General features: G+C 42.1%; 1 protein-coding gene across 1 annotated transcript; it reads left to right on the forward strand.

Moving 5' to 3' along the window:
- On the forward strand, positions 1–25,553 carry LOC114258914 (mitochondrial fission 1 protein A). The gene is made up of 6 exons (XM_082910567.1): positions 1–214; positions 2,369–2,441; positions 4,624–4,762; positions 23,739–23,860; positions 24,408–24,471; positions 24,572–25,553. Exons 3-6 carry the CDS (start codon positions 4,735–4,737, stop codon positions 24,646–24,648), a joined length of 291 nt encoding a protein of 96 aa, XP_082766693.1. The 5' UTR covers positions 1–214; positions 2,369–2,441; positions 4,624–4,734; the 3' UTR covers positions 24,649–25,553.
- Positions 25,554–25,649: the final 96 nt, after the last annotated feature.

Raw genomic sequence — 25,649 nt, forward strand, 5'->3', positions numbered from 1 at the left:
CTCATGCTCTTGCTCTTCTCTTCTCCTCCCTCCTCTCTTCCACCATAGCCGAAGCTTCAGCCATTGCCGAAGACCACCAGCCCCGTCAGCGTCGGGGCCACCATTCTCTCAGTATAGACATCTTTCTTCATAACCTCTCACTCTCTTGACGTCAATAACTAGAGTTTCTTCCATTCTAATCGAATATTTTCAAGAGATATTTTCTGTAGCTCAGGTTTGTTTCTAACTCTAAACTTCATTTACATTAGGGCTTTTGATTTGAAAACCCTAACCCTTATTGAATATCTGATGTTAAGTTTGGTTCTCAATGAAAATTAACATCTATATCCAATAGCTGTGCCACTTTGATTTCAGAACTGAAGAATGAATATCTTATATTAATTTTTATTTTATCAGCTTTTTCCTCTGAAAAAGTTCAAAATTTGTAATCCAACTATTGGCTCTTTCTCTATCTCTCTTTGATTGTATCTAGAATCAGCAATGTCATCCCAAATCATCCTCTGTTATACCTTTCATAGCATAAACAAATAGTTAAAATAATGATAATGAACCCGCCTTTCGACAACTAGTCTAACTGGACATAAGAAATTTCACATTAACAAACAGTATATGTCGGATATGCATGACATGTGCCGAAACATCCAACTCATATTTTCAAATTTTGTTGCCCAAACAAATTCTCTGTTCTTATGAGAAATAACATAGGAATAGATTCATCAAACAAAAAATTTTGATTAATTTCTTTTTGGAAGATTTACGATCAATTTGGCTCACTCAACGAAAATCAAAGTAAAATTATTAATTGCGCAATTCTAAAATTATTACTCCCTCAAATGAGTTTATAGTGCAAATTGTAACTGTTACTCCCACAAATGGGTTTTATAAAGTAACTTCCATATAACCTAAAATTTTGCATATCATAGTATTGTTTTCATTTTCAAAGTTTTGTAATTGTTTTATGTTTTCATTATTTTTTTAATTAGCAGTTTTATATGTGCTTGATTTCATGAAGTAGTACATATATTTATGTATTTAATTATTTGTGTTTTATATGGTCTTTGAAGAATTTCTTCAATTGCTACTAAATTAATCAGTTGAACATTTGCTTTTCAAGTGTTTGTCTATTCAATATCCATCATACTTGTAGGGCTTGGAAGGCTCAGCTTAATTAATTGGAGTTGAGTGAGTTGATCAAAGTGAGATTGGCTTTGTTGTTCAAGTATAATATGAAGCAAGTTGATTACTCTGTTATGGACTTGGTGTATAGACTGAAATCTATTAAGGATTGTGCTAGGTTATGGCATCTTGAATGGAAGCATTCTTATTGTGGAGTGCTTGTATAGCTTTGATGTGGGTGTAGGCTTGGTTCTTAGTTTTTCTTTGTTTGCTGAATTAGGCTGGATATGGTGCACTCATTGTCCAACCCATTAATCATAAGTTTGACCACTCCTATGTGACAAGGTCAGTTAAAATTTTATGCATTTTTGCATATGAATAACAAAATAATCATTAACATATCAATTGTATAGACTTGCCGGGGCAAGTGTTCCATTAATCGAAGGAAATTTTACTTGGTCTATAAAAGAAATTATATGATACAGTAATTTATGATCAAATCCCAACCATAGTTTTATGTGTATATATATATATATATGAAGACCCATGTGGTTTGCTGTTATCTTCACAGTCCAGCCTTTGTAAGGCTATCACTAATCCTTGTAATTGTATTTTTTTCCATTGTTTTGAGTGAAAATTTAGTTGAAACCTTGATTTGGTGGGGAGCACTATAATCTGTTACTCTTGATTTTTTGCATAAAATATTTATAAAAAATTCTCAACTTATCCCCAAAAACATAGTTAACCAATTAGAAAAAAAATTATATGACAAAGGATTTGCTTCATCCTTGATTTGTAGAAGTTTGATGTAAGTATTGGAGCTCATTGTTGCATATGATTGGTTAAGACACCACTAGGGTCTATCATATGTGGGAGACAACATGGGAATAGTCATTTGTGATTGGTTGAGCCTGGTGGCACCATCCACACCCACTAACTTCTACGTTTTAAAACCATTTTTTCATTAATTGTGAATTGATAAATGATTGGAGATGCCCCAAGTTATTTTGAACATGTGGGGAGTAGAGCCCGCTTCATTGAAAGGGCACTTTTAACTGCATCTTTAGTGTTAGTCTGTTAGGTATGTGAAATGAAATGTTGTGTGCATTTTTGTTTTTATCAAGTGCCTGTTCAAACTGTATCAACATGTCCCTTGTGCATTGCATTTTCATTTTTTTTCTTACTGGGATTTGGGATGTCCCTTTTAGACCTTACATCGTTTCATCTCACATATTATTTTTAAATTTTGTAGCTTCCCTGGAAAAGCTGCTGGTGTGAGAATAGCCGGCCAAGGTGCTCCAATAGAAGTTGCTCCAGCCAAGAAGGTTTGTATCAAAATCCTTTTTAGTTGTTTATTTGCGTGATCCTGTTTTCTATACAGAGGGCACACATTCATATTTGGACTTTTTAAATACTTGTGTGACTATATGCAATTATGATCTTGCCATAATGTCGTTATTATAACTTAAAATAAGATGCTGACCTAGTGGTATTGTGAATTCATCGTCATTCCAATATTATGCTCGATGAGAGTTCTATGGCCCATCTTATTCCAATATTATTTTGTGCAATGGCGAGAACTACTTACTGCGTTGGTCTTCTGTTGAATTCGGTTCAGTTTGACCCTTTAACTTTGTTGAGCATTAGAGAATTGGTGTATAATTTAACATTTAAGTGGAGTGTTTGACTAAGGTGTACAATTTACTAGAGTAATAGATAATGAGTGGTGGATTAAGGTGTAATATACATACACACACATATCTTAAGTAAGTTTCTCACTTCACATCTTTTCTTGATACACATATATCGCGAGGATGTTTCTCAGTCCGTATCTTTTCTAGATAGATAGACGAGGCTTTGTTGCCCTTATTATGGTTCTCCTTGCCTCCAGCTCAACCTAGAAATTTTGGGCCCTATTCATAGTTAACCATAGCTAGTTTCAGAAATCCCCTGTGGCAATCTATATTTATTTTTTTCCTTTGGGAGTTTGCATGTGTAACTATTGATGCCTACATGTTTTGCCCATTGATTAGTGGCACTTGTTATTGTTTACAACCCTAAAGGTTTTGCGCTATTCCAAAATGCATCTTGTCACCTTGGTCAGCGGCAGAATCTAATTGTTTTTTGTGGCTAGTTTTGATGGACAGTATTCATGTACATATGTTATTACTAGTGGTGAGTGCAAATGCATGTGCTTCCAATTTTAAATATAAAATTTTGGATGGTTATATGATTGAGGGGCAATTTGATGAATGAGAAAAACCGTTTTTTAATAGTTTTTAGGCAATTTGATGAATGAAAAAATTGTTCGGAAGTTATTGACAGTTAAAGGGCATTCTTGGAAAAGAACAAAAACGTGACAGCGTTTACACCAAATGTAATAGAATAGCTTAGTTTTGTACAGTTTAATGGGAACAGTACCAACTAGCAACTGCCACTTATCATTGATGAAAGAATTCTTTCTATTTCTATATGCTTTGTAAATTTGTGGGGTCACAATTGGAGAAAAATTATTTAGATTTTGGGTATGTGTTAATTTGTTAACTTGTTTGTAGCTGTTGGGTTACATTTGCCACTTGATGAATAGGGCCACACGATTTTTTAGAATCAAAAAGAAAAATGGAAAGTGTTCAATTGGAACATGAAAAACATGACTAGATTGGCGCTAGTTACTCTTCGGGGCAGAAGGGAAGAAAGGAGATTGTTTTAATTTGTATTTTGAGAATTATAAGTTGTTTTGTGCCTGTTGAATATGATATGTTGAGTAATATCAGCTTGGGGTGGATGATGATAAATTTAAATTTGTTATTTTCTGTAAAATTCACTGGGGTTGTGGTTGGAATTTCTGTCCCAAAATTAGTTTTTCTTTTATTTCTCTTCTCAATGCAAACTTAGTGGCAATCAAGCAATGAAAGTGTGTTATGTCTACGATATTTGGTTTTCCATCTTTTGAGCAACATTCCTTGCAGTCCTTGGTTGAATCGTTCTGCCCATGTCAAGCCTTGTAATGATTTTCTATTTGTAGCTATTATGTTTTTTCATTTGGATGCTGACCACTATACAGGAAAATATATGCTCAATAAGTTTTCTTGTTGATTAGAGTGCAACAGCATTACTGGAAGATATTGTTGATCTCATCCGTGCTTAGATATATTTTGTTATCCTTATTGCTGATACCAAAAAAAAAAAAAGGATTGGAATAAGCACTGGAAATGAGTCTAAGTCGATGTGATTGTTTTGTCAAGTAGTTTTTTAAATCTTCAGAACCATATCAGATTCTATTGTCAGCATTAACTCTTGTTTGTGATTGAACTACGTTTTTTCCTGCTTCAGAAAAGATGTAGAAATCCACAGCACTTTGCTATTATTAATATTTTCTTTCATGACAATAAAGACATAACCCCCAAGGCATCAAATGCTGCTGTGGCAATGGCACTATCCATGTATATGAAATTTTCTCTGGTTTTTCCACACTTTTGTCTATGCTCTGAAGTCTTTCGTGTGTAGGGCTGTGAGAGAGAAGTTTCAGAGGCTGCAAATGGTGTCTCAGATGAACTAAAGAGTGAGAGAATTATACGGTTATCATGGGCTCTTGTTCATTCCAAACAACCAGAAGACATGCAGCATGGGATAGCTATGCTTGAAGGTCAGAACCAATAAATTCAGTACTAAATAATTTTTCTTTACAGCAAGGAGTATATAGTTCTCATACAATTGTGATTTCAATCTTGTTTAATTATTCCACTTATTCCATTTAACATCCTCCTGTTGTTTACACTTTTATTTTACTCTCCTTGCCACCAATCTTCACTGTAACTATCACCTCACCTTGATCTTGTATGTGCATGCATGTGCATTGTTGTGTCTCTTTTTGTATTTTTTAACTTGATTTGTTTCTTTATTCATGGAAAAATGGAGAAAAAAAGGAACTTAACAGCAGTGCACTTGCAAAAAGTTGCATGTTGTATACACATTTTTGGATGATTAGTTTAGGGGCCTGTAGACACCCCATTTTTGACCGTCCTCAAGACTTGGAAGTCACCGTTTGAACACTCGGTGATTATCCATGTTTGTGTTCGTTTGGAGTTCCCAGAGGTCTCGGCTCGCGCGCCTTGCCTCAGGATCTCCGAACTTGACTGTTTAGTGTCTGCTTTTACACCAAACACTTGTGTTTTGCCTTGGAAGGGCAAGGAATGCCTTGTGAGGCATCCCCACACACCACCGGCAGTGGCTAGAGGCCACCGGCTGGTTTTTGCTGCCACCGGCAATGTATATTGCCGGCCGGCACTATTTGTTGCCGGTCAGCACTATTTTCTGCCGGTCGGCACTCTTTTTTGCCAAAATGGCATTTTTGGCCGGCCGATTACTGTGCATCTACTTTTGCATATATTTTAAGACAGCTGTCTTGCTTTTGGCTCCCCTCCATACACGTGTATGGAGGGATTTCTCTCTTGGAAGCTTGTCTTGTAAGCTTTACAAGACAATAAGCTTCTATAAAGAGAAGCCTTGTCTCTAGACACTTGGTTAGAGACTTGAGATATTTTGGAGAGCTTAGACAGCCATTGTTAAGCTCTGGTTTTAGGGTTAGGGTTAGATACACATCCTATCTCTATTTCCTTCTCTTTTGTGCTCTAGGTGTTTTGTGCCTTACTATTGCACATAAACACCTAGTGTTTCACCTTCCTCTTGAAACTAAGGTTCTAAGAGCTTGTTCTTGAGGTTCTTGACTGGTTTGGAGCCTAAGGAAGCAACAAGGTCACCATTGTTGAAGAGGTCTCCAAGGGTAAGAATCTTGACTTTATATTCCCCATTTTTGCATTGATTTTCTACCTATCTTAGAGCTGTTTTCGTGCTTATTGTATAACACAAAAAAGTTCTGTTTTTAGACCCTCTTGATTGTTTATTAAGGGTGTTTTTTGGTTTGGCAGTTCTTGACCCCTCTTAGGCCTTGAAAGGCCTCATTTTGTGCTATTTTGTGCTAGTTTTGGGACTGTGGTGTTTGGGCCTCTTCACCACTGAAATCTTGAGGGATTTCAGTGGTGGAGATGGTGCCTTGAAGTCTCCAAAAGGAGAGGGCCATCCCCTCTCCTTGTTGTCCTTGAAAAGGGCATGTTTTGGCCTCTGAAGGGAGCCTATGTTTGAGTGTGTATTTGAGCATGTGTAGACTGTTTTTCATACTTATATTTCCATAATATAACATGATTTTAAATTGGTTTTGGTACTCCATGCATGCTTAGCATAGTTGCCATGTAATGCCTTGTGATCCCTTAACATGTCTTAGGTTGTGTGCCTTTGTTTCTAGCATGTTTTAGGCTTACATTTGTGAAGATTTTGTGCTTATCTTGACATGTTTTAGGCCTGTCCATAAGTGTTTGGGTTGATTTTAGCATGCTTAGTATAGCCCCTTTGCATTCCGGCTTGTTGGCCTTAAGTATGTGCATGTATAGCATGACATTTTTGCATTGGTTTGGTGATTTGGGACCATCCACCATGTCATTTCAGACCTTACTGCATGCTTGTAAGCTTGGATTTGATGTCCCTTTAATGCCTTGTAAGGTTGTCATCTCATGCTCCTGTTTTGGTGATTATGTATCCCTTTGTTTTTGAGACACTTAGGTGTCATCTAAGTGATCCTTAAGCCTTGTTTTAACATGCTAAAAATCTGTTTTTAGTTGTTTAATGCATGCCATGATTGTTGTGCTAAATGTGCTTCAAAGCTTCATGACTTGCCTCAAGTGTTTGGACCATGCTTGCATGCATTTGCTTATCTTTTTTAACATGATTTAGCATCATTTTATAGCATGATTTTAGAGCTCATGTTGCATACTAATTGTCCATGAAATCTCTTTTCGAGTGTGCTTGAATGTTGCTAGCTTAATGCTTAAGACTTAGACCATAACATGTGCATGTGTGCATGCGTGTTTAGCCTCCATGTTTGGGCATTTGGCCTACTGTTTTGGGCCTTATTAGAGTTGCCTAAATCTTGTATAAGTCCATCTTTGCATCCACTTGCATGGCCCCATGTTTTCTTGTATGCTTGCATAAGTTTGTTGCCATGTCATGTTGCATCCTTAGCTTGGATGCCTAGGTTGCATTGCATCTTGCATGCATGCCTTGTTCCTTGATTTGATGATAGGAATTGGGACTTAGTTTGTTTGTTTGGTTTGCATTTAATTTTGCATGAAAATTGCATACTTGACTCTTTGGGCCATCATGCATGGAAATGCGTGATTGGTGGTCCGAGAATCGAGACAAATGCCCCTTTGAGTCACAAACATGATAAGGGACATGAATGGTGCATATATGCCTTGAATTGTGCTGCCATGCTTTGCCTTGCCCTCTGTTGCTGTCAATTGCAAGTTCTGCAGGCATTCTTGGCCGACCGGCAGTATATATTGCCGACCGGCAGTAAACAAGCAGCCGATGGATTCATCTTGTGCCGGTGACTACACCACACTGCCGGTGGCAATTCTACTCAGCCGGTGGTACTCCTCAATGTCCAGAGAAGCAGTCCTGAGGTTTTGACAACCTCTAGAGGAGTGAAGGAAGGAAAACAGAGGCAGCCCATGCATGGCGGCGCATTTCCCGAGGCGATTTAATGTTTTCTTAGCTTAAGTTAATTTGCTTAGTTGATTAGGCAATTTGTAATATTTAATTAGCTTGCGTAGTTAATTAATTTGTATTATTTATTTGGTCCCTCCGAGTGAAGGCAAATCTGTAATAAGTGTGGGTGAGTGTGTGTATGTCTTCCAATCCCCACTTCTTTCTTCCCTTTTATTTACCTGCTTATGATGGTAGATTAGGGCATTTTTTGAAATTAGCATACCTTATGCTATGCATGCGTGCATTCATGCATTTGTATTGCATGCATTAGGCTCGGTACATCATGCTAACTGCATTTGTGCTTCAATTCTAATTTGAATACGTGCATCGATTAATCGTATTTCACATGCCATATTTAGGGTTAGCCGAGCCTACCTAGATTGCATTTTTACATGTGATGCATTAGCCATTTTTAACATGAACTAGGACATGCATGTTTGCTAACCAGTTTACTATTTTGGCACGGAGTACTATGTAAGTATTTTAATGCTTTAGCATATCGCATGTGTGTGAATGCTACCATAACAGTATGTTTACCATGTGGCTAGATGCTTATGTGTTAAACTGTTTGAATGCCTGTGGGTGGAGGTTGGATTGTTTGAGTTGGAAAAACTCGTTGAAATCCGTATTTTAGCCTACTTACGAGTAGCAAATTCCAAAGCGCTTTTCAAAACCGAACGGATATGCAATGCTTATTTCCAAATTAGACAAACTAGTCTATACTTGTTTGCTGCGTGCATAACATAGTAATGCTAGGCTAATAATTGGTATAAGAACACATAACGTCTTCAAAACCGGATATCATGGTTAGTAGAGGCCGGTCTTCGAACCGGGCGAAAGGGGGTGCTCATAGCTGACCTTCCCCAATCGTACCCAAGCTCCCGAGCCGAGACAACTCCGGTGATGACGGACATGTGGCCTTCGGCACTAAGTTAGGGTTTCCTAAATTTCCCCATTTAAAAAATATTTAGGTGGCGACTCTGTATCTGGCAAAGCAGTCCATGTTTGGCACTACTTTTTCAAAAATCTGTTTCTCAAAACGATTTGCCAGATTTGGACTGTCCGAACTGTAGTAGCGAAGGCCCCCCTCGCGGGGCGCGTCTACAGTTTCTGGCAACTCTGCTGGGGACTTTAGAGAGCTTGACTCGAACTCGTGATATCCTGCTTTGATTTCACTTATATGTTTCTTTGCATTGCATGTGCATTGGTGCGCCTAGGACACCGTGTTTGCCATCCGCCATTCCTGAACGGTTTGCCGGAGGCTTGTCTTGTCAAGGCATGACCATAAGGCTGACCGGCTATGGGCTCTGATAGTATGGGAACACAAACCCCGGTTTTACCGGGGCGTCCTTTTTGACTATTCGACATAGTGCATATTCGAATCCATAGTGACCATTCCAAGTTAAGACAGGTTGCTTACCCGATGTTAGGTTGTTTGAGAACCGCTGTGTGCATAGTGAAACCCTAGCTCCTGACAAAATAGGACAGGGAAACCCTATCCCAACATAGGGGTGTTTTGGTTCTCTTTACTTGCTATGTGCTTCTAGAATGTATTTCTACAGGGAAAGTACATGTCAGTTTGCAAGTTTGAGTATCAGACCTAAGGACACTAGTATCAGTATCAGTTATGAGAATCAGTTATCCGCGGGTATCAGGGTTCAGTTTTCGGGAACAGTGATTTCTGGGAACAGTGATCAGTAGTAGGGTATAGTTGTTTGGCTACACCCGTGTTTGATCAGTTTGCGCTGAAATGTTGTCTGTTTTTCCTTTCAGTTCAGAGAGTCGGAGAGTTGATACAGAATAGCCAGTGTCTCCCCTTGCTGAGGCAGGACTTATGGCGACACAGAATACAGAAGAGATCGTGGTTATGACAACTGCATTGGATCAAGGGATCGCTCTACAAAGTGAGACCAACTTGGATATGCCATATCCGCCCAAGTCGCCCGTTGTGCACCCAGTCTGGGTCCCCCAGTTGTATCAGGCTCGTAAGCCCACCACCTTTGAGCTAATGGGGATGATAGGTGATCTCCAGAGGTCTGTGGCGGATCTCGCCTACGGAATGTCAGCTTCGCCCCCAGCGGCACCGTATGCCGGGAATTTCATACCACAGGAGCCCCCGCTGCTGGGGTGGATTGTGATAGAGCTCAGCCAGCCAGAAGTGGCTTCCAGCTACAGCCACGACATGTCAGCAACAACCGGGCTTCGCTCTGAAGTAGCAACCCAAACCCTTGACCAGGCTGAGGCCGGAGGAAAAGATAAAATGAAGGCAGATGCCGATCCTATTGAACAACTGCTGTGGGCAGTCGAGGCTTTGAAAGCCGGGGGGATGAACAAGCAACAGATATCCGCAGTCGTGGCAAAGACTGTGGAGGACGCTTTCCCCACTCCACCGAGGGTAGTTCAAGCCAGTCAGAAAATCGGGATAGGCCCTGTCATGCCAAGGCAGTTCCTCCTATTCCCGCCCCTGCACCCGGGAAAGATCAGAAAGCTAAGGTGGCGCCTGCCAACCCTTTCGCCTGCACAGCTAGTAAGGGCGCTCAAAAGTACCTGCCCCGGGGGTGCAGGACCTTTCATGCTCTCTACATGCCTTTGTCCAAGGCACTTCAGATCCTTGCCGAGAAAGGGCACCTTAAACCCTTGGAGCCTCGGCCTCTCCCGAAAAATCTCCCTGCAACGCATGATGCTGCTCAGTACTGCGCGTACCACCAGCAGACAGGCCATGCTACCGACAATTGCTTCCGCCTCCGTCATGAGGTGCAAGATTTGATTGATAACGAGGTTATCCTCCCGCCCACCTCAGCCAAGTCCGTTACCACTCAGCTATTGGACTTTGAGGACACAGATACTGCAAGTATGTAATCAGAAGATGAACCACCTGCGGGCGGCATCTGGATGTGTTTTGAATGTGGCGTCTGGCACGCATTTTTGAGTGGCTGTGAACGCTAACTTTGTAAATCCTGGCTTGGGTATCGAGTCAGTCTTTTGTTTTGAGTCTGTCTCTTTGTCTTGAGTCGGTCTTTTTGCTTAAGGGTCTGTCTTGTTGTATCGAGTCAGTCCCCTTTGTATATAATACCAGGTGATTCTGGGGTTGTTGCCTCGAACACCGTTTTGTCTTGTAATTACCTGTTTTGGTTTTTGAGTCTGTTTCTGCCAAGGGGCCAGTTGCACCAACAAATCTGAATGAAACAGCTGTTGCTATCTCACTTTCATGCTTGCTTTCAGTTCAAGTGCCAGAGAATTTGAATGGGCTGACAGTACATCTCGCCTGCTCTCCCGCGCGCCAAGCTCATTGCATTAACCTAAGTTTTTCAAAAAAGAAAAACCTTTTGAGCACTGCGGGGATAAAAACAAAGAGGAAAGAATTCCTCGGGTTTTGAAAATTTTTGATCATTTTGAGAGAAAGAGAGGCGTGCTATGCCTTTTAATGAATGAAATCATGCTTGTCGGCGTGAGTACTGAGAAGGATCCTAGCTTGATCCAGATTGGTTCCACACTATCTTCGGCGCGAGCGATTTGTCGCTTTCTTAAAAACTTTCAAAAACAAATGTTTTACGCGGCCCTGTGAAGACCTGTGTGGAACCGCTCTTGAGATTGCGCAGCCTAGGATCGCTCTCAGCCTCAAGATTCAACCCGTTCGTTTTCAAACTTTGAACCCATTGAGAACGTTCAGAAAGTTCAACGGTCAAACGACATGCAAGGCCTGTATGGCCAGATCAGAAGCAGCCCTCGAGCATGAGGCATCAAAGCCGAATCAAAACGAGTAGATCTCACCAGAAGAAGCTCGTAGAGCAACCATGATGGATTCTTCCGCAAATCATTGCAACAGCCGTTCTCCTAGACACAGAGAGGCTTCAATTTCAGGAACCATTTGGCATGGACTTGCTACACTTTTACCCTTTGAGAGGCTCGCTGGGCCGAAAACCCGGAAGGGCGACCCAGGCAAAAGTTAGAGCAAGAGAAAAATACAAAAAAAAGCAAAAAAAACATGCAAAAGAAAAGAAAAAGGAAGAAAACAAAAATGCAAAAAAAAAAAAAAGAAGAGAAAAAGAAATGAAAAAAATTGAAAAGAAAAGAAGAACAAAGCTCGCAAGGTCGAAAACCCGCAACGGGCGCCTTGGCAAAAATTAGAGCCTAAAAAGGAGAGGATAATACTCGAGTGTACCTTAACCGGAACTACGTGAGGCTTGATTCCCATGTTTGGGATACGTAGGCAACTTCATCATGAAGTCCAGCCCCCAACGCTGTCATAGCGTCTCAGTCCATGCAATGGTTTCGACTCCATCCCAAAGTCTAGTCGCCAACACTTCTAAGGCGACTGTGTCCATATATTTGTTATGACCGTCTTTGTCATTGCTATGTCCAAGAGCTCGACCACCGCCAATGAAGACTGTCTGCGGACTGCTGCAGCATCATCCAAACAAGGGGCAACTTTCCGTTGCCACGAGCCGTCGTGAGCCGCCATTCAAACTAGGGGCAACTTTTCGTTGCCTCCCGCCCCCTTCAAACCAGGGGCAATTTTCCATTGCCTCCGATCCGAGGTGCGCATCTCAAAGAGTAAGTTCCATGCCCGTTGAGCATTGACTGTTTGCAAAATAGTTTTTGAAAATTTTTACTAAGGTTGACTATTTTCTCGAAAACTATTCCATTTTCCAAAATTGGGCCATTGTCTTGGACCCAAAAAGGAAAATTTTCAGTGCTTACTGCCTGACTTGCACGGTTTTCAAATCAAAAATCGAACAAGTATGTTAAGCTGACTCTCATTTTGATCAAACTTGCTTTAGTAGAAAACCAAAACGAAAAGAATGGTTAAAATGATGAACTAGTGGCACAGTTGAGCTGGGCGTTCTGTCTCCCCCCCCCCGGTCATCGACGTACTTGCCAGAAGAGCGCTCTGCCTGCCAGAAGAAATAGCCGTGAGCTAACGACATTGGGCATGAACCCGCAACTTCCTATTCATTCATTAAACACCCTGGGGAGGGATAAAAATGAGAGATTGAAGAATAGAGAGGTGTAAGTTGAGAGAAAAGTGAGGAAAAGGGTCTTGAGAGAAAAACCATGCTTGAGTGCCAGAGTGATATGAGAATCACAAATCAGAAAGGGTGGGAAACAATACCCAGAGAAACTGGCTCCTCGTGATCAGAAATCCCCCATCTTCATTTATGCGTCTGTGTGTCGTGTCTCTTTGATTTGGCGGTCTCTTCTTTTGTTTTTAGTCTTTCCTGAGTGTGTCTCGTTATGTTTAGGTCATGTACCTCTTTGTTTGAGTCCTCCCTGCTGTATTCAGTTGTAGGCTCGATACCCCGGTTTGAGAAACCCTTATTTAAGTTCAAAAATCATTTATGCTCAGGATGATGTGCCATTCCCTACATTTGGGCGAACCGAAAGAAGGAAGGGAAAATTTGGGGCGTCTGAGCATGTTTCAACCCTAGCTGGTTTCACCTTTGAAGGCCGTCTTGTCAGATTGGGCTGTTTTGTTTAAAGTTTGCTGTGTGCAGGATGAACCGAATGCTGTGTTATGGGCTGTATGCAGATTAATCCCCAGTAGAGCAAGGGCTGTGTGTCCAGAATCAGGCAGTGGGCTGCTTGGGTTATTTTGGCTATTTAGTTATCTGATTATTACAGTGCAAGTGTTCAATTTTCAGACAACCGATCAATTTCATTTACATCGAGGTGTAACATGATGGAATGCGATGCAATACATAAGATATGTAAATGTAACACTTTTTAAGCAAAAATTTGTTCATTTCATAATTTTTCTCGAGTACAAAGTTTTGAGGAAAACAAAATCTGCCTGTGGTAGTACAAGGTAATCTAACTACCAAAGAAAAGAGGAAAAGTACAAGAAAGAAGAAAAATAACAAAAATCTGCATCTGTGTCGAGCACTCCAAGGGCCGTCAGTCTGTCCTGATCCTCTTCCTGGACAAGGGTCCAGGAGCATCATCAACATCGTCGTCAGAGCCCGAGCTAGAACCGCCTCCGGTCTCCTCCTCTGATGACTCGGACTCCGCCTCTGCCTCCGCCTCTGACTCCTCGTCATCATCATCATCCGGGACTGGAGCTCACGAGCTGCTCCCGACATGAACGCGCCCCGCCTTGGAGCGGGGGAATACTCGGCCCTCCTCATCTCTCTCCCGAGCAGGGACGGAAGGTCCAGCTGAAGCACCTCCTGCCATGGGAATCTGGAAAGGAGGCTGAAAAAGTACATAAAGAGAAATGTATCAGTATACTGTGAACAGTTTATCGAATGCAGTGTATGAGTACAGTGAGAATGCCGTGAGCAGTTTATCAGTGCAGAATGCAGTGTATGAGTACAGTGTCAGAATGCCGTGAGCAGTTTAACAGTGCCGAATGCAGTGTATGAATGCCGTGGACAGTTTAACGTGGCAGAATGCAGTATATGCAGTGTGTCAGATGCTGTGAGATTAGTGTATCAGGTGTTGTGCCATGCATCAGATTATGCAAAGCAGTGTATGAATGGTTTGAGGCCAGTGTCAGAAGAACATACCGGTATGCTGTAGAGGGTTAGGAGGTCAAATGTCCGCTGAAGCATCCCTATCATCAAGGCATTCATCGCCAACGACTGACGGGTGTACTCAGAAGAAACCTGCAAAAGTATCAGATGCATCAATATTCTGTGGAATATCAAATAAACTGAAATGACATGACTGTACAAAGTGCAGTAATACATACCGGAGGTAAGTCAGGGACACCGACGAACTCGTGATTAGCTGGCGGAGGGGCGAAGGGGATCTGATAGGTTGCCCCACCCTGCCCCTGGAAAGTCAGTACAGCAGGCAGGGCGCGCCAGCCAGTCCCCCGTCCTCCCTGAGCTCCGCCCCTACCACGGACTCGGGCCCTCCTCGCAGCCCCTACTCCAACTCCCGCTCCGGCCCCAGCCGCCGATGCCACAGGCCTGGCCCCCTCTACTCGACGGCCGCCGCTCAGAGGTCGCATCAAGTATGTCTGCACATACTCCTGGTAGTCGCCGGTGCCTCGGAAGCCGGCCTCCTCCCAGCCGATAGTGTAATCGTCCAGCTGCTCGGTGGTGAGCCTCTCGGTCTCCCTCATGTCCGCAGGAGGGTGAACCGGGACTATCTGCTCAGGTAACCCTAGGGTCTGGCATAGAAAACGTTCCCCCAGGTACCAAGCGCGACAGACCGGGCCCTCTAGCAAGATCCGGAAACGCGAAGTCTCCTCCGCACCGGCAAAACGGTCCCGCGTCACCACCGGCAATGGAGCCCATGGCCGCCAAGTGATCTGAAAGTGACATACAGTTTGTTATCTACCGTTTCTGAAAAATACAGTGGAAAAGTGAAACTTAAATGAACTGCAAGTAAAACATACCTCGGCCGGGGTAATAGTGTCGAAGTATCGGCGGAAAAAGCCGAAAGTCTCTCGCGACCGCCGGGTGCATCTCCCGTCAAAGCGTCGTGAGAAGGGGACGACTAGAGGGGTCTCTGTGACTGGTACAGGGGCAAGCCTAGGAAAGTAGGCGTAAACCCACAGCTGTAAGGTAAATACCAGTGCATTTATCAGAAAAAACAGAATATACAGAATAAAGCAAAAATGGCGGAGCCGTGTGTTGTGCAGTGTATTGTGTGCAGTGTACAGTGTGAGCAGTGTACAGTCAGTATAAAGCAGAGTATGTGTGTGCCGTGTGTACAGTATACAGCAAGTATAGAGCAGACTACCGTGTGTGCAGTGTACAGAGTACAGAAGATATCGGACATAAATGAAAAGTGGAGAAGAAATGTACCTCCCAAGCCCGCCAGTAGCCTCCGAGCAACTGACCGCTGCCGCGCGAAGCCGAGCTCATGTACTCGTAGAGAGTGGCCAGAGCGGCGCCACCCCAGTCATAGTGCAAAATGTCCCTGACGTCCACCAGTGCGCTGAGTAAGCAGAGAGGCACAGTGTTCGCCCTGTCGGCGAAGATGGTCATCCCGAATAAGAACATCAAGAAGCCGCGGGCGTACCTCTCCACGTCCTTCTGAGTCATCTGCGCCTCCTCCTCCAACACGGGCTGGACCCTAAACTGTACCTCGAATCAGGAGTACCGCACGAAGCCTGGACGAGCAAGAGGTGGGGCCTCCCCCAGCAGATGGACCTGAGCGGCGGTCCACTCATCCATGTCTATATCAAAGGGGATCGGATCACCCCCTACCCCGATGCCTGTGAGCATCGAGAAGTCGTAAGGGGTCATCGTCATGTCCCCTGCAGCGGAAAAGTGAAACGAATCGGTGGTGTCCCACCATCTCTTCGCAAGAGCGGCAAGGAGAGGTCTACAGGTAGAAAGCCTGGAGAGTCCTCGGCAGAAGGCGCCGAAGCCCGCCCGGTCCACTATGCGTCGGACCGCGTCAGGGAGCTCATCGTACCACTCCCGAGCGCCAGTGTTCCCATACCCGCGGATGGTATGGGAATCCTCCTGTAAACAGAAAATAACAATTGCAAGACAACATTCAAAATGCAGTTTTGAAAAAGCAGATGTAGCATGCGTGCAAGTTTGACAGATTCAGACAAATACCGGGTGCCGGTGTGCTTACAGTGAACTACAGCGTGTGATGTGTCAGCATGTTTGGGTGGTTCCGAGCAGATAAAGCATGTGTGCAAGTTTGACAGATTCAGACAAATACCGGGTGCCGGTGTAATTACAATGAACTACAGCGTGTGATGTGTCAGCGTGTTCGGGTGTTTTAGAACAAATATAGCATGTGTGCAAATTTAACAGATTCAGACAAATACCGGGTACCGGTGTGTTTGCAGTTAAAAATAGTGTGTGTCGTGTGTTTGAGTGATTCGGGGTTAGTGCAGTGTGTATGCATGTGCCAATCTCAGACAGATGTCAGTTGTATGTATGTTTACAGTCAACTACAGTCTACGGTATATCAGATTCAAGCAGTTAAAGAATACAACTAACTATGACAGTTTTGTATCCTACATTGCGGAAAGTAAAGCAGAAGAAAGAGAGTTACCTCAGAAACGCTGAAGGAAAGGTGGGAGGTAGGCTCGCGCAGTAGTAGCTCAGGCGCCACGTGCCTCTCGAAGCTCCGGAACTGACGCAGGCCGTCGGGGGGCAGAACATGGATCGCCGGTCGGTAGGTCGCCGGGTCGAACGGGCGCTCGCTCAACGGTAGGAGCTCGACCCCGGGATCCATCTCGTGGTTCGGGAGAGTCCCGCCACGTGGAATGTCGTCCGCCATGTCAGGAATGATGTGAAAATGGCCGGAGGAAGGGAAACCGGGCTGGAATGCGAAGAGTCAACTGAAAAGTCAACTCCCGAGAGGGTCGGAAATGGCGGGAAAGGCCGGAATGTGAAAAGGCACGGGAATGAAGAGGAAAGCAAGGGGAACAAACCCCGAAAAGGCGGGAACGCCAAACGAGGCACCAAAACAAAGATGTGATCGGTTGAAAATGTCTGAAACGCGAAGAAAATCGCGAATCCGACGACGAAACGGGCGTAGAACGCGAAGAAACAGAGAAACGGGGAGAGAAAAACACTTTAGAGAGAGAGAGTGAGAGTTTTCGGCGGTGGGGAAGTGAGGAATTAGGGTTTGAAACCCTATTTTAAAACACCCAAGGTGAAAAGTCGAATCTGCCCCGACTCAGCAACTTTTTGCCGATCGGCAATATTTTGTGCCGGCCGGCATTATTTTGTGCTGATTGATTTATTTTGCAGCCGGTGGACAGCCGGTGGCCTCCCCTCCCGGCCGATGGTGTTCCCACAACCTTTTTTAGGCCATATGAGAAGTTTCTGGTCTTCATAGCTCAAGAAAGTGCAAGAAAGTGCATCTCTGACGCTCAACCGGCCTCCGCTGTGACCTCGGATCGTGTCTTCTGTGCGTGGCACTTGAATTTGTGCAAGGTGTATCCCTTTTGTATCTTTTTAAATTCAAAAGTTACCCCGTGTGCGTTGCACGCGTTCATCGCACTAACTTCGGTGCATTACATCGCGCTATTATGCGCCTCACAGTTGCATGGTCATGCATACTACATGCGTTGTAACACGCACCCCTTGCATTGTCATGCACATCCCTTATGCATTGTTATTGCATTTTCATTACTAGCATTGTCACGTATTTCAAGACATACGTCGTCTCGCGCACCGTCTGCATTGTCGTGCATCTCGAAACACGTGCGTTGTTACGCATTTAAGTCCATTTACATTTTGTATGGCACGCGTGTCACACTTCGCATCATTTCGTGTTTTATAAGGCATGCGTGTCTCATTTGAATCGTTTGCATCGGCACGTGTGCCTCATTCGCATCGGCACGTGTGCCTCATTCGCATCGGCACGTGCGCCTCATTCCCATCGGCACGTGTGCCTCACTCGCATCGGCACGTGTGCCTCACTCGCATCGGCATGCGTGCCTCATTTGTATTGTCTTACGTCCCTTACGACCTGCATTGTCTTGCATTAATTGTATATGCCAATTTCTTTACCTGCGTAGACCGCATGTTTGTAATCAATTTTATTACTTGCGTAGACCGCATATTTATTGTTCAATTTCTTTACCTGCGTAGACCGCATGTATTGCTTGCGTAGACCGCATAATTGTCCAATTTCTTTCCTTGCGTAGACCGCATATTTATTGTTCAATTTCTTTACCTGCGTAGACCGCATGTATTGCTTGCGTAGACCACATAATTGTTCAATTTCATTACTTGCGTAGACCGCATATTTATTGTTCAATTTCTTTACCTGCGTAGACCGCATGTATTGCTTGCGTAGACCGCATGATTATTAATTTCATTACCTGCGTAGACCGCACGTCTTGATTGCGTAGACCGCATATTAATTTCATTACCTGCGTAGACCGCATGTTTTGATTGCGTAGACCACATATTAATTTCATTACCTGCGTAGACCGCATATTTTGATTGCGTAGACCGCATATTAATTTCATTACCTGCGTAGACCGCATGTTTTGATTGCGTAGACTGCATCATTGTTTAATTTCATTACCTGCGTAGACCGCATGTTTTGATTACGTAGACCGCATATTAATTTCATTACCTGCGTAGACCGCATGTTTTGATTGCGTAGACCGCATATTAATTTCATTACCTGCGTAGACCGCATGTATTGCTTGCATAGACCGCATGATTATTAATTTCATTACCTGTGTAGACCGCACGTCTTGATTGCGTAGACTGCATTATTGTTCAATTTCATTACCTGCGTAGACCGCATGTATTGCTTGCGTAGACCGCATAATTGTTAAATTCATTACCTGCGTAGACCGCATGTTTTGCTAGCGTAGACCGCATACTTGTCAATTTCATTACCTGCGTAGACCGCATGCTTATGATCAATTTCGTTGCCTGCGTAGACCGCATGCCCCACTTACATGTTTGTATTTTCACAATATTGCTATGCTCCCCACTTGCTTTGCGTTGTCACGCATTTCGAGTACACTACTATGCATATTGCTAACAATATTGTACCTGTATAGTTTGTTTTCTTTGCAGGCACGATATTGTATGTACGGTTCATTTGAAACTGGTGCAACCAGACGAACCGGACAGGCACGATATTATATGTACGGTTCATTTGAAGCTGGTGCAACCAGACGAGCCGCACAGGTATTGTATCCTCCGAGTGAGACGTATTGAGAATTGCATAATTCTCCTACATCCTTTCTGCATTGTAGTGTAGTTTGGTGTATGCTAGCTTAAAACTGTCGCATGTGTGCTTCGTTACAGCTTTCTTTGCATGATCATAAGTTATGTCCGGCTCTGTGCATTGTCTTGCATTTTGCCCCTGCCTTCGGGCGCATATCTTGTTTGTCTTGCATGTTTGTCTGAGTCTTCGGCCTTGTCAAAAATGGGTCGTCTCTGGACTTTGACATTCACTCCCGTCATTGTTATGACTTTCGAGTTCTGTCAAAGAGGGGCAACTGTAGACACCCCATTTTTGACCGTCCTCAAGACTTGGACATCACCGTTTGAACACTCGGTGATTATCCATGTTTGTGTTCGTTCAGAGTTCCCGGAGGTCTCGGCTCGCGCGCCTTGCCTCAGGATCTCCGAACTTGACTGTTTAGTGTCTGGTTTTACACCAAACACTTGTGTTTTGCCTTGGAAGGGCAGGGAATGCCTTGTGAGGCATCCCCACACACCACCGGCAGTGGCTAGAGGCCACCGGCTGGTTTTTGCTGCCACCGGCAATGTATATTGCCGGCCGGCACTATTTGTTGCCGGTCAGCACTATTTTCTACCGGTCGGCACTCTTTTTTGCCAAAATGGCATTTTTGGCCGGCCGATTACTGTGCATCTACTTTTGTAGATATTTTAAGACAGCTGTCTTGCTTTTGGCTCCCGTGTATGGAGGGATTTCTCTCTTGGAAGCTTGTCTTGTAAGCTTTACAAGACAATAAGCTTCTATAAAGAGAAGCCTTGTCTCTAGACACTTGGTTAGAGACTTGAGATATTTTGGAGAGCTTAGACAGCCATTGTTAAGCTCTGGTTTTAGGGTTAGGGTTAGATACACATCCTATCTCTCTTTCCATCTCTTTTGTGCTCTAGGTGTTTTGTGCCTTACTATTGCACATAAACACCTAGTGTTTCACCTTCCTCTTGAAACTAAGGTTCTAAGAGCTTGTTCTTGAGGTTCTTGACTGGTTTGGAGCCTAAGGAAGCAACAAGGTCACCATTGTTGAAGAGGTCTCCAAGGGTAAGAATCTTGACTTTATATTCCCCATTTTTGCATTGATTTTCTACCTATCTTAGAGCTGTTTTTGTGCTTATTGTATAACACAAAAAAGTTATGTTTTTAGACCCTCTTGATTGTTTATTAAGGGTGTTTTTTGGTTTGGGGGTGCTTGACCCCTCTTAGGCCTTGAAAGGCCTCATTTTGTGCTATTTTGTGCTAGTTTTGGGACTTTGGTGTTTGGGCCTCTTCACCATTGAAATCTTGAGGGATTTCAGTGGTGGAGATGGTGCCTTGAAGTCTCTAAAAGGAGAGGGCCATCCCCTCTCCTTGTTGTCCTTGAAAAGGGCATGTTTTGGCCTCTAATGGGAGCCTATGTTTGAGTGTGTATTTGAGCATGTGTAGACTGTTTTTCATACTTATATTTCCATAATATAACATGATTTTAAATTGGCTTTGGTACTCCATGCATGCTTAGTATAGTTGCCATGTAATGCCTTGTGATCCCTTAACATGTCTTAGGTTGTGTGCCTTTGTTTCTAGCATGTTTTAGGCTTACATTTGTGAAGATTTTGTGCTTATCTTGACATGTTTTAGGCCTGTCCATAAGTGTTTGGGTTGATTTTAGCATGCTTAGTATAGCGCCTTTGCATTCCGGCTTGTTGGCGTTAAGTATGTGCATGTATAGCATGACATTTTTGCATTGGTTTGGTGATTTGGGACCATCCACCATGTCATTTCAGACCTTATTGCATGCTTGTAAGCTTGCATTTGATGTCCCTTTAATGCCTTGTAAGGTTGTCATCTCATGCTCCATGTTTTGGTGATTATGTATCCCTTTGTTTTTGAGCCACTTAGGTGTCATCTAAGTGATCCTTAAGCCTTGTTTTAACATGCTAAAAATCTGTTTTTAGTTGTTTAATGCATGCCATGATTGTTGTGCTAAATGTGCTTCAAAGCTTCATGACTTGCCTCAAGTGTTTGGACCATGCTTGCATGCATTTGCTTATCTTGTTTAACATGATTTGGCATCATTTTATAGCATGATTTTAGAGCTCATGTTGCATACTAATTGTCCATGAAATCTCTTTTCGAGTGTGCTTGAATGTTGCTAGCTTAATGCTTAAGACTTAGACCATAACATGTGCATGTGTGCATGCATGTTTAGCCTCCATGTTTGGGCATTTTGGCTACTGTTTTGGGCCTTATTAGAGCTGCCTAAATCTTGTATAAGTCCATCTTTGCATCCACTTGCATGGCCCCATGTTTGCTTGTATGCTTGCATAAGTTTGTTGCCATGTCATGTTGCATCCTTAGCTTGGATGCCTAGGTTGCATTGCATCTTGCATGCATGCCTTGTTCCTTGACTTGATGACAGGAATTGGGCCTTAGTTTGTTTGTTTGGTTTGCATTTAATTTGACATGAAAATTGCATACTTGACTCTTTGGGCCATCATGCATGGAAATGCGTGATTGGTGGTCCGAGAATCGAGACACATGCCCCTTTGAGTCACAAACATGATAAGGGACATGATAAGGGACATGAATGGTGTATATATGCCTTGAATTGTGCTGCCATGCTTTGCCTTGCCCTCTGTTGCTGTCAATTGCAAGTTCTGCAGGCATTCCTTGCCGACCGGCAGTAAACAAGCAGCCGATGGATTCATCTTGTGCCGGTGACTACACCACACTGCCGATGGCAATTCTACTCAGCCGGTGGTACTCCTCAATGTCCAGAGAAGCAGTCCTGAGGTTTTGACAACCTCTAGAGGAGTGAAGGAAGGAAAATAGAGGCAGCCCATGCATGGCGGCGCATTTCCCGAGGCGATTTAATGTTTTCTTAGCTTAAGTTAATTTGCTTAGTTGATTAGGCAATTTGTAATATTTAATTAGCTTGCGTAGTTAATTAATTTGTATTATTTATTTGGTCCCTCCGAGTGAAGGCAAATCTGTAATAAGTGTGGGTGAGTGTGTGTATGTCTTCCAATCCCCACTTCTTTCTTCCCTTTTATTTACCTGCTTATGATGGTAGATTAGGGCATTTTTTGAAATTAGCATACCTTATGCTATGCATGCGTGCATTCATGCATTTGTATTGCATGCATTAGGCTCGGTACATCATGCTAACTGCATTTGTGCTTCAATTCTAATTTGAATACGTGCATCGATTAATCGTATTTCACATGCCATATTTAGGGTTAGCCGAGCCTACCTAGATTGCATTTTTACATGTGATGCATTAGCCATTTTTAACATGAACTAGGACATGCATGTTTGCTAACTAGTTTATTGTTTTGGCACGGAGTACTATGTAAGTATTTTAATGCTTTAGCATATCGCATGCGTGTGAATGCTACCATAACAGTATGTTTACCATGTGGCTAGATGCTTATGTGTTAAACTGTTTGAATGCCTGTGGGTGGAGGTTAGATTGTTTGAGTTGGAAAAACTCGTTGAAATCCGTATTTTAGCCTACTTACGAGTAGCAAATTCCAAAGCGCTTTTCAAAACCGAACGGATATGCAATGCTTATTTCCAAATTAGACAAACTAGTCTATACTTGTTTGCTACGCGCATAACATAGTAATGCTAGGCTAATAATTGGTATAAGAACACATAACGTCTTCAAAACCGGATATCATGGTTAGTAGAGGCCGGTCTTCGAACCGGGCGAAAGAGGGTGCTCATAGCTGACCTTCCCCAATCGTACCCAAGCTCCCGAGCCGAGACAACTCCGGTGATGACGGACATGTGGCCTTCGGCACTGAGTCAGGGTTTCCTAAATTTCCCCATTTAAAAAATATTTAGGTGGCGACTCTATATCTGGCAAAGCAGTCCATGTTTGGCACTACTTTTTCAAAAATCTGTTTCTCAAAACGATTTGCTAGATTTGGACTCTTTGGTTCAAGATTAGGAACCGCGACAACAAAATCGCGAGTCCGAACTATAGTAGCGAAGGCCCCCCTCGCGGGGCGCGTCTACAGGGCCATCAAAAGTTTACTGCATTTTGTGCTCCATACTTGTTTATGCTTGAGAAATTCAAATTATTAGCTCAACGTAGCAAACCTCAAAGTTGCGGACTTGGTGATGACCCCTTCTGTAAAGAGTTTGTAAACGGTAACTTTTGTATCTGAAGTAATCACCATCGTTCCCTTTGGAGTCATGATTAGTTTTGTTTATGCTATTGCTGCTTTTCTATAATTTTTCATTGCACCTTTGTGTTTTAAGTTTCTATTGATGTTGGAAGCTGCACAGAACAGATGCAGTTGACTTACCATATTTGTATTGCTTTGAAATTCTGAGTGTTTACTTGTGATTTTGTATATGAAATTTCAGCCCTTGTCAGAAACTGAACAATTCTTCTTTGGCAGCCTCATTAGCCAATAGTGGTAGCCCATTGCAAAAGAGGGAAAAGCTTTATCTTCTTGCTGTTGGGTATTACAGAAGTGGTGAATATCGAAGGAGCAGGCAACTTGCAGAACAATGTTTAGAGGTTTTTTTTCCCTTTCCTGTATCTTATCAGAATTTGTACCTAGTATTGCAATTTTCTTTTTAGGTTCTTTTTCATACCTACATGATTTTACTTTGTGTGATGTGTGATTTATTATCTTTCAGATTATAATTTCAAACAAATGATACTCAAACAAAATAATAATAATACAATAATTTGAAAGAAATGACATGACTTGCATTTCCTGTTACTAGTTTTGATAATTTGATGTTTTTCACAATGACTTTTTGTCATGGATCTGAAGGGAAATTCATCATTGAAATGCTATGACAGAATTATATTTTGATCTGTCTAATCTCCGGCTCATTTTAAATTCCTTCATCCACTCAAATAATCTTCAAATCACCTAATTATTGATTACTACCATAACATAGACAATGTACATCTAAATGAACTCTTTTTCTCTCTTTTTTTTTAAGTAATTTTTATTTCTGGCTTATTAATTATATATTGACTTTAATTTAATAGTCTATAATTATAGAAAATTTCTCATGCATGGGAAATCACATACGTATTTCATGTGTTGCAGATTGCACCTGATTGGATGCAAGCTTTGACCCTCAAGAAGACTCTTGATGCTCAAATCACTAAAGGTGATGACGATACTTCTCTTTATCAATTTTTCAGATCTTAAAAAAACTGAAAATACATTTCTTTTTTTCTTTTTTTTTTGTTGTTGGTGGTGGTGTGTAGATGGGCTTATTGGAATAGGCATCACTGCAACGGTTGTAGGACTTGTGGCTGATGGGATTGCTGCCTCTTTAGGTTGAAAAAATTGGTTAATTCAATATTAACTGCAGAATAACATACTACCAAAATTGTCTTGGGTCAATTTCCTTTTCTTTTTATATTTTTGATTTTTGATTTTTTAATTTTTAATTTTTATTTTTTTATATTGACAAGCGTAATTGTAGAAAGTAGGAATGGACACCACTGCTCGAATCCAACCTGTTGGGAGCTTGTTATTGTTTTGGTGAAGTAGATTGATAATTCAAATAGACGAGAATTACCATTGTTGATTGAACTCTACTTAATTCATTGATCTTATTATAAATAAATTTTAGTACGACTGTAGCAATGTAGAATATATTTTGTGGCTGTCATAATTTTTATTTATTTTTACTGAAATGAAGGAGGGATAGTTTTCTCATTGTTGTTTTGGAGGATGCTTTGGAAATTCATGTTTCTGGTTTGAAGCTCGGTTTCTGCGAAAGATCAAGTTAGTTTGACATTGTTTTTTTTTGGGCTGTTTTCCTTCTTTTTTTATTCAATTTTTTTTTCCCCTTACTCTGAAGAGAATGCTTTGGCTTCTTTTGGGAACATGAAAATAAGTCAATTTATTAACTTACTTACATTACATCACCTTTTTACTTTTTATACATTTTTTCAGCAAAAAAAAAAAAAATCAAAAAGCTAATTTTTTCCTACTTCTCAAAACAAGCCAAAGTAGGCAATTCTTATAATTCGATGGGTTTATAATTGTGCTCCAATTACTGCTGTTAAATTTATCATGGATAGATCATTCTAGAATAAAGATTTTGGCAGCTTATCCCGGTTGCTTTGCCTACATATATTTGTTTGGATATATTGAGAGTCGAACTCATGACCTTATAGTAAAAAACACGAGTTTTGGCCACTGAGCAGTCCTTTAAAATAAAAAAAAAATAAAATTCAGATTTTATAATAACAAACATACAAAAGTGAACTTATTTTTGAATTTACTAAACTTCTGTTGAAATTTTTCTATTTTTTAAAACGTTTTAGGATTGTC

The sequence above is a fragment of the Camellia sinensis genome, unplaced genomic scaffold, assembly GCF_055761805.1.
Source record: "Camellia sinensis isolate YWXY unplaced genomic scaffold, ASM5576180v1 Unanchor1, whole genome shotgun sequence".
Lineage (NCBI taxonomy): Eukaryota > Viridiplantae > Streptophyta > Magnoliopsida > Ericales > Theaceae > Camellia > Camellia sinensis.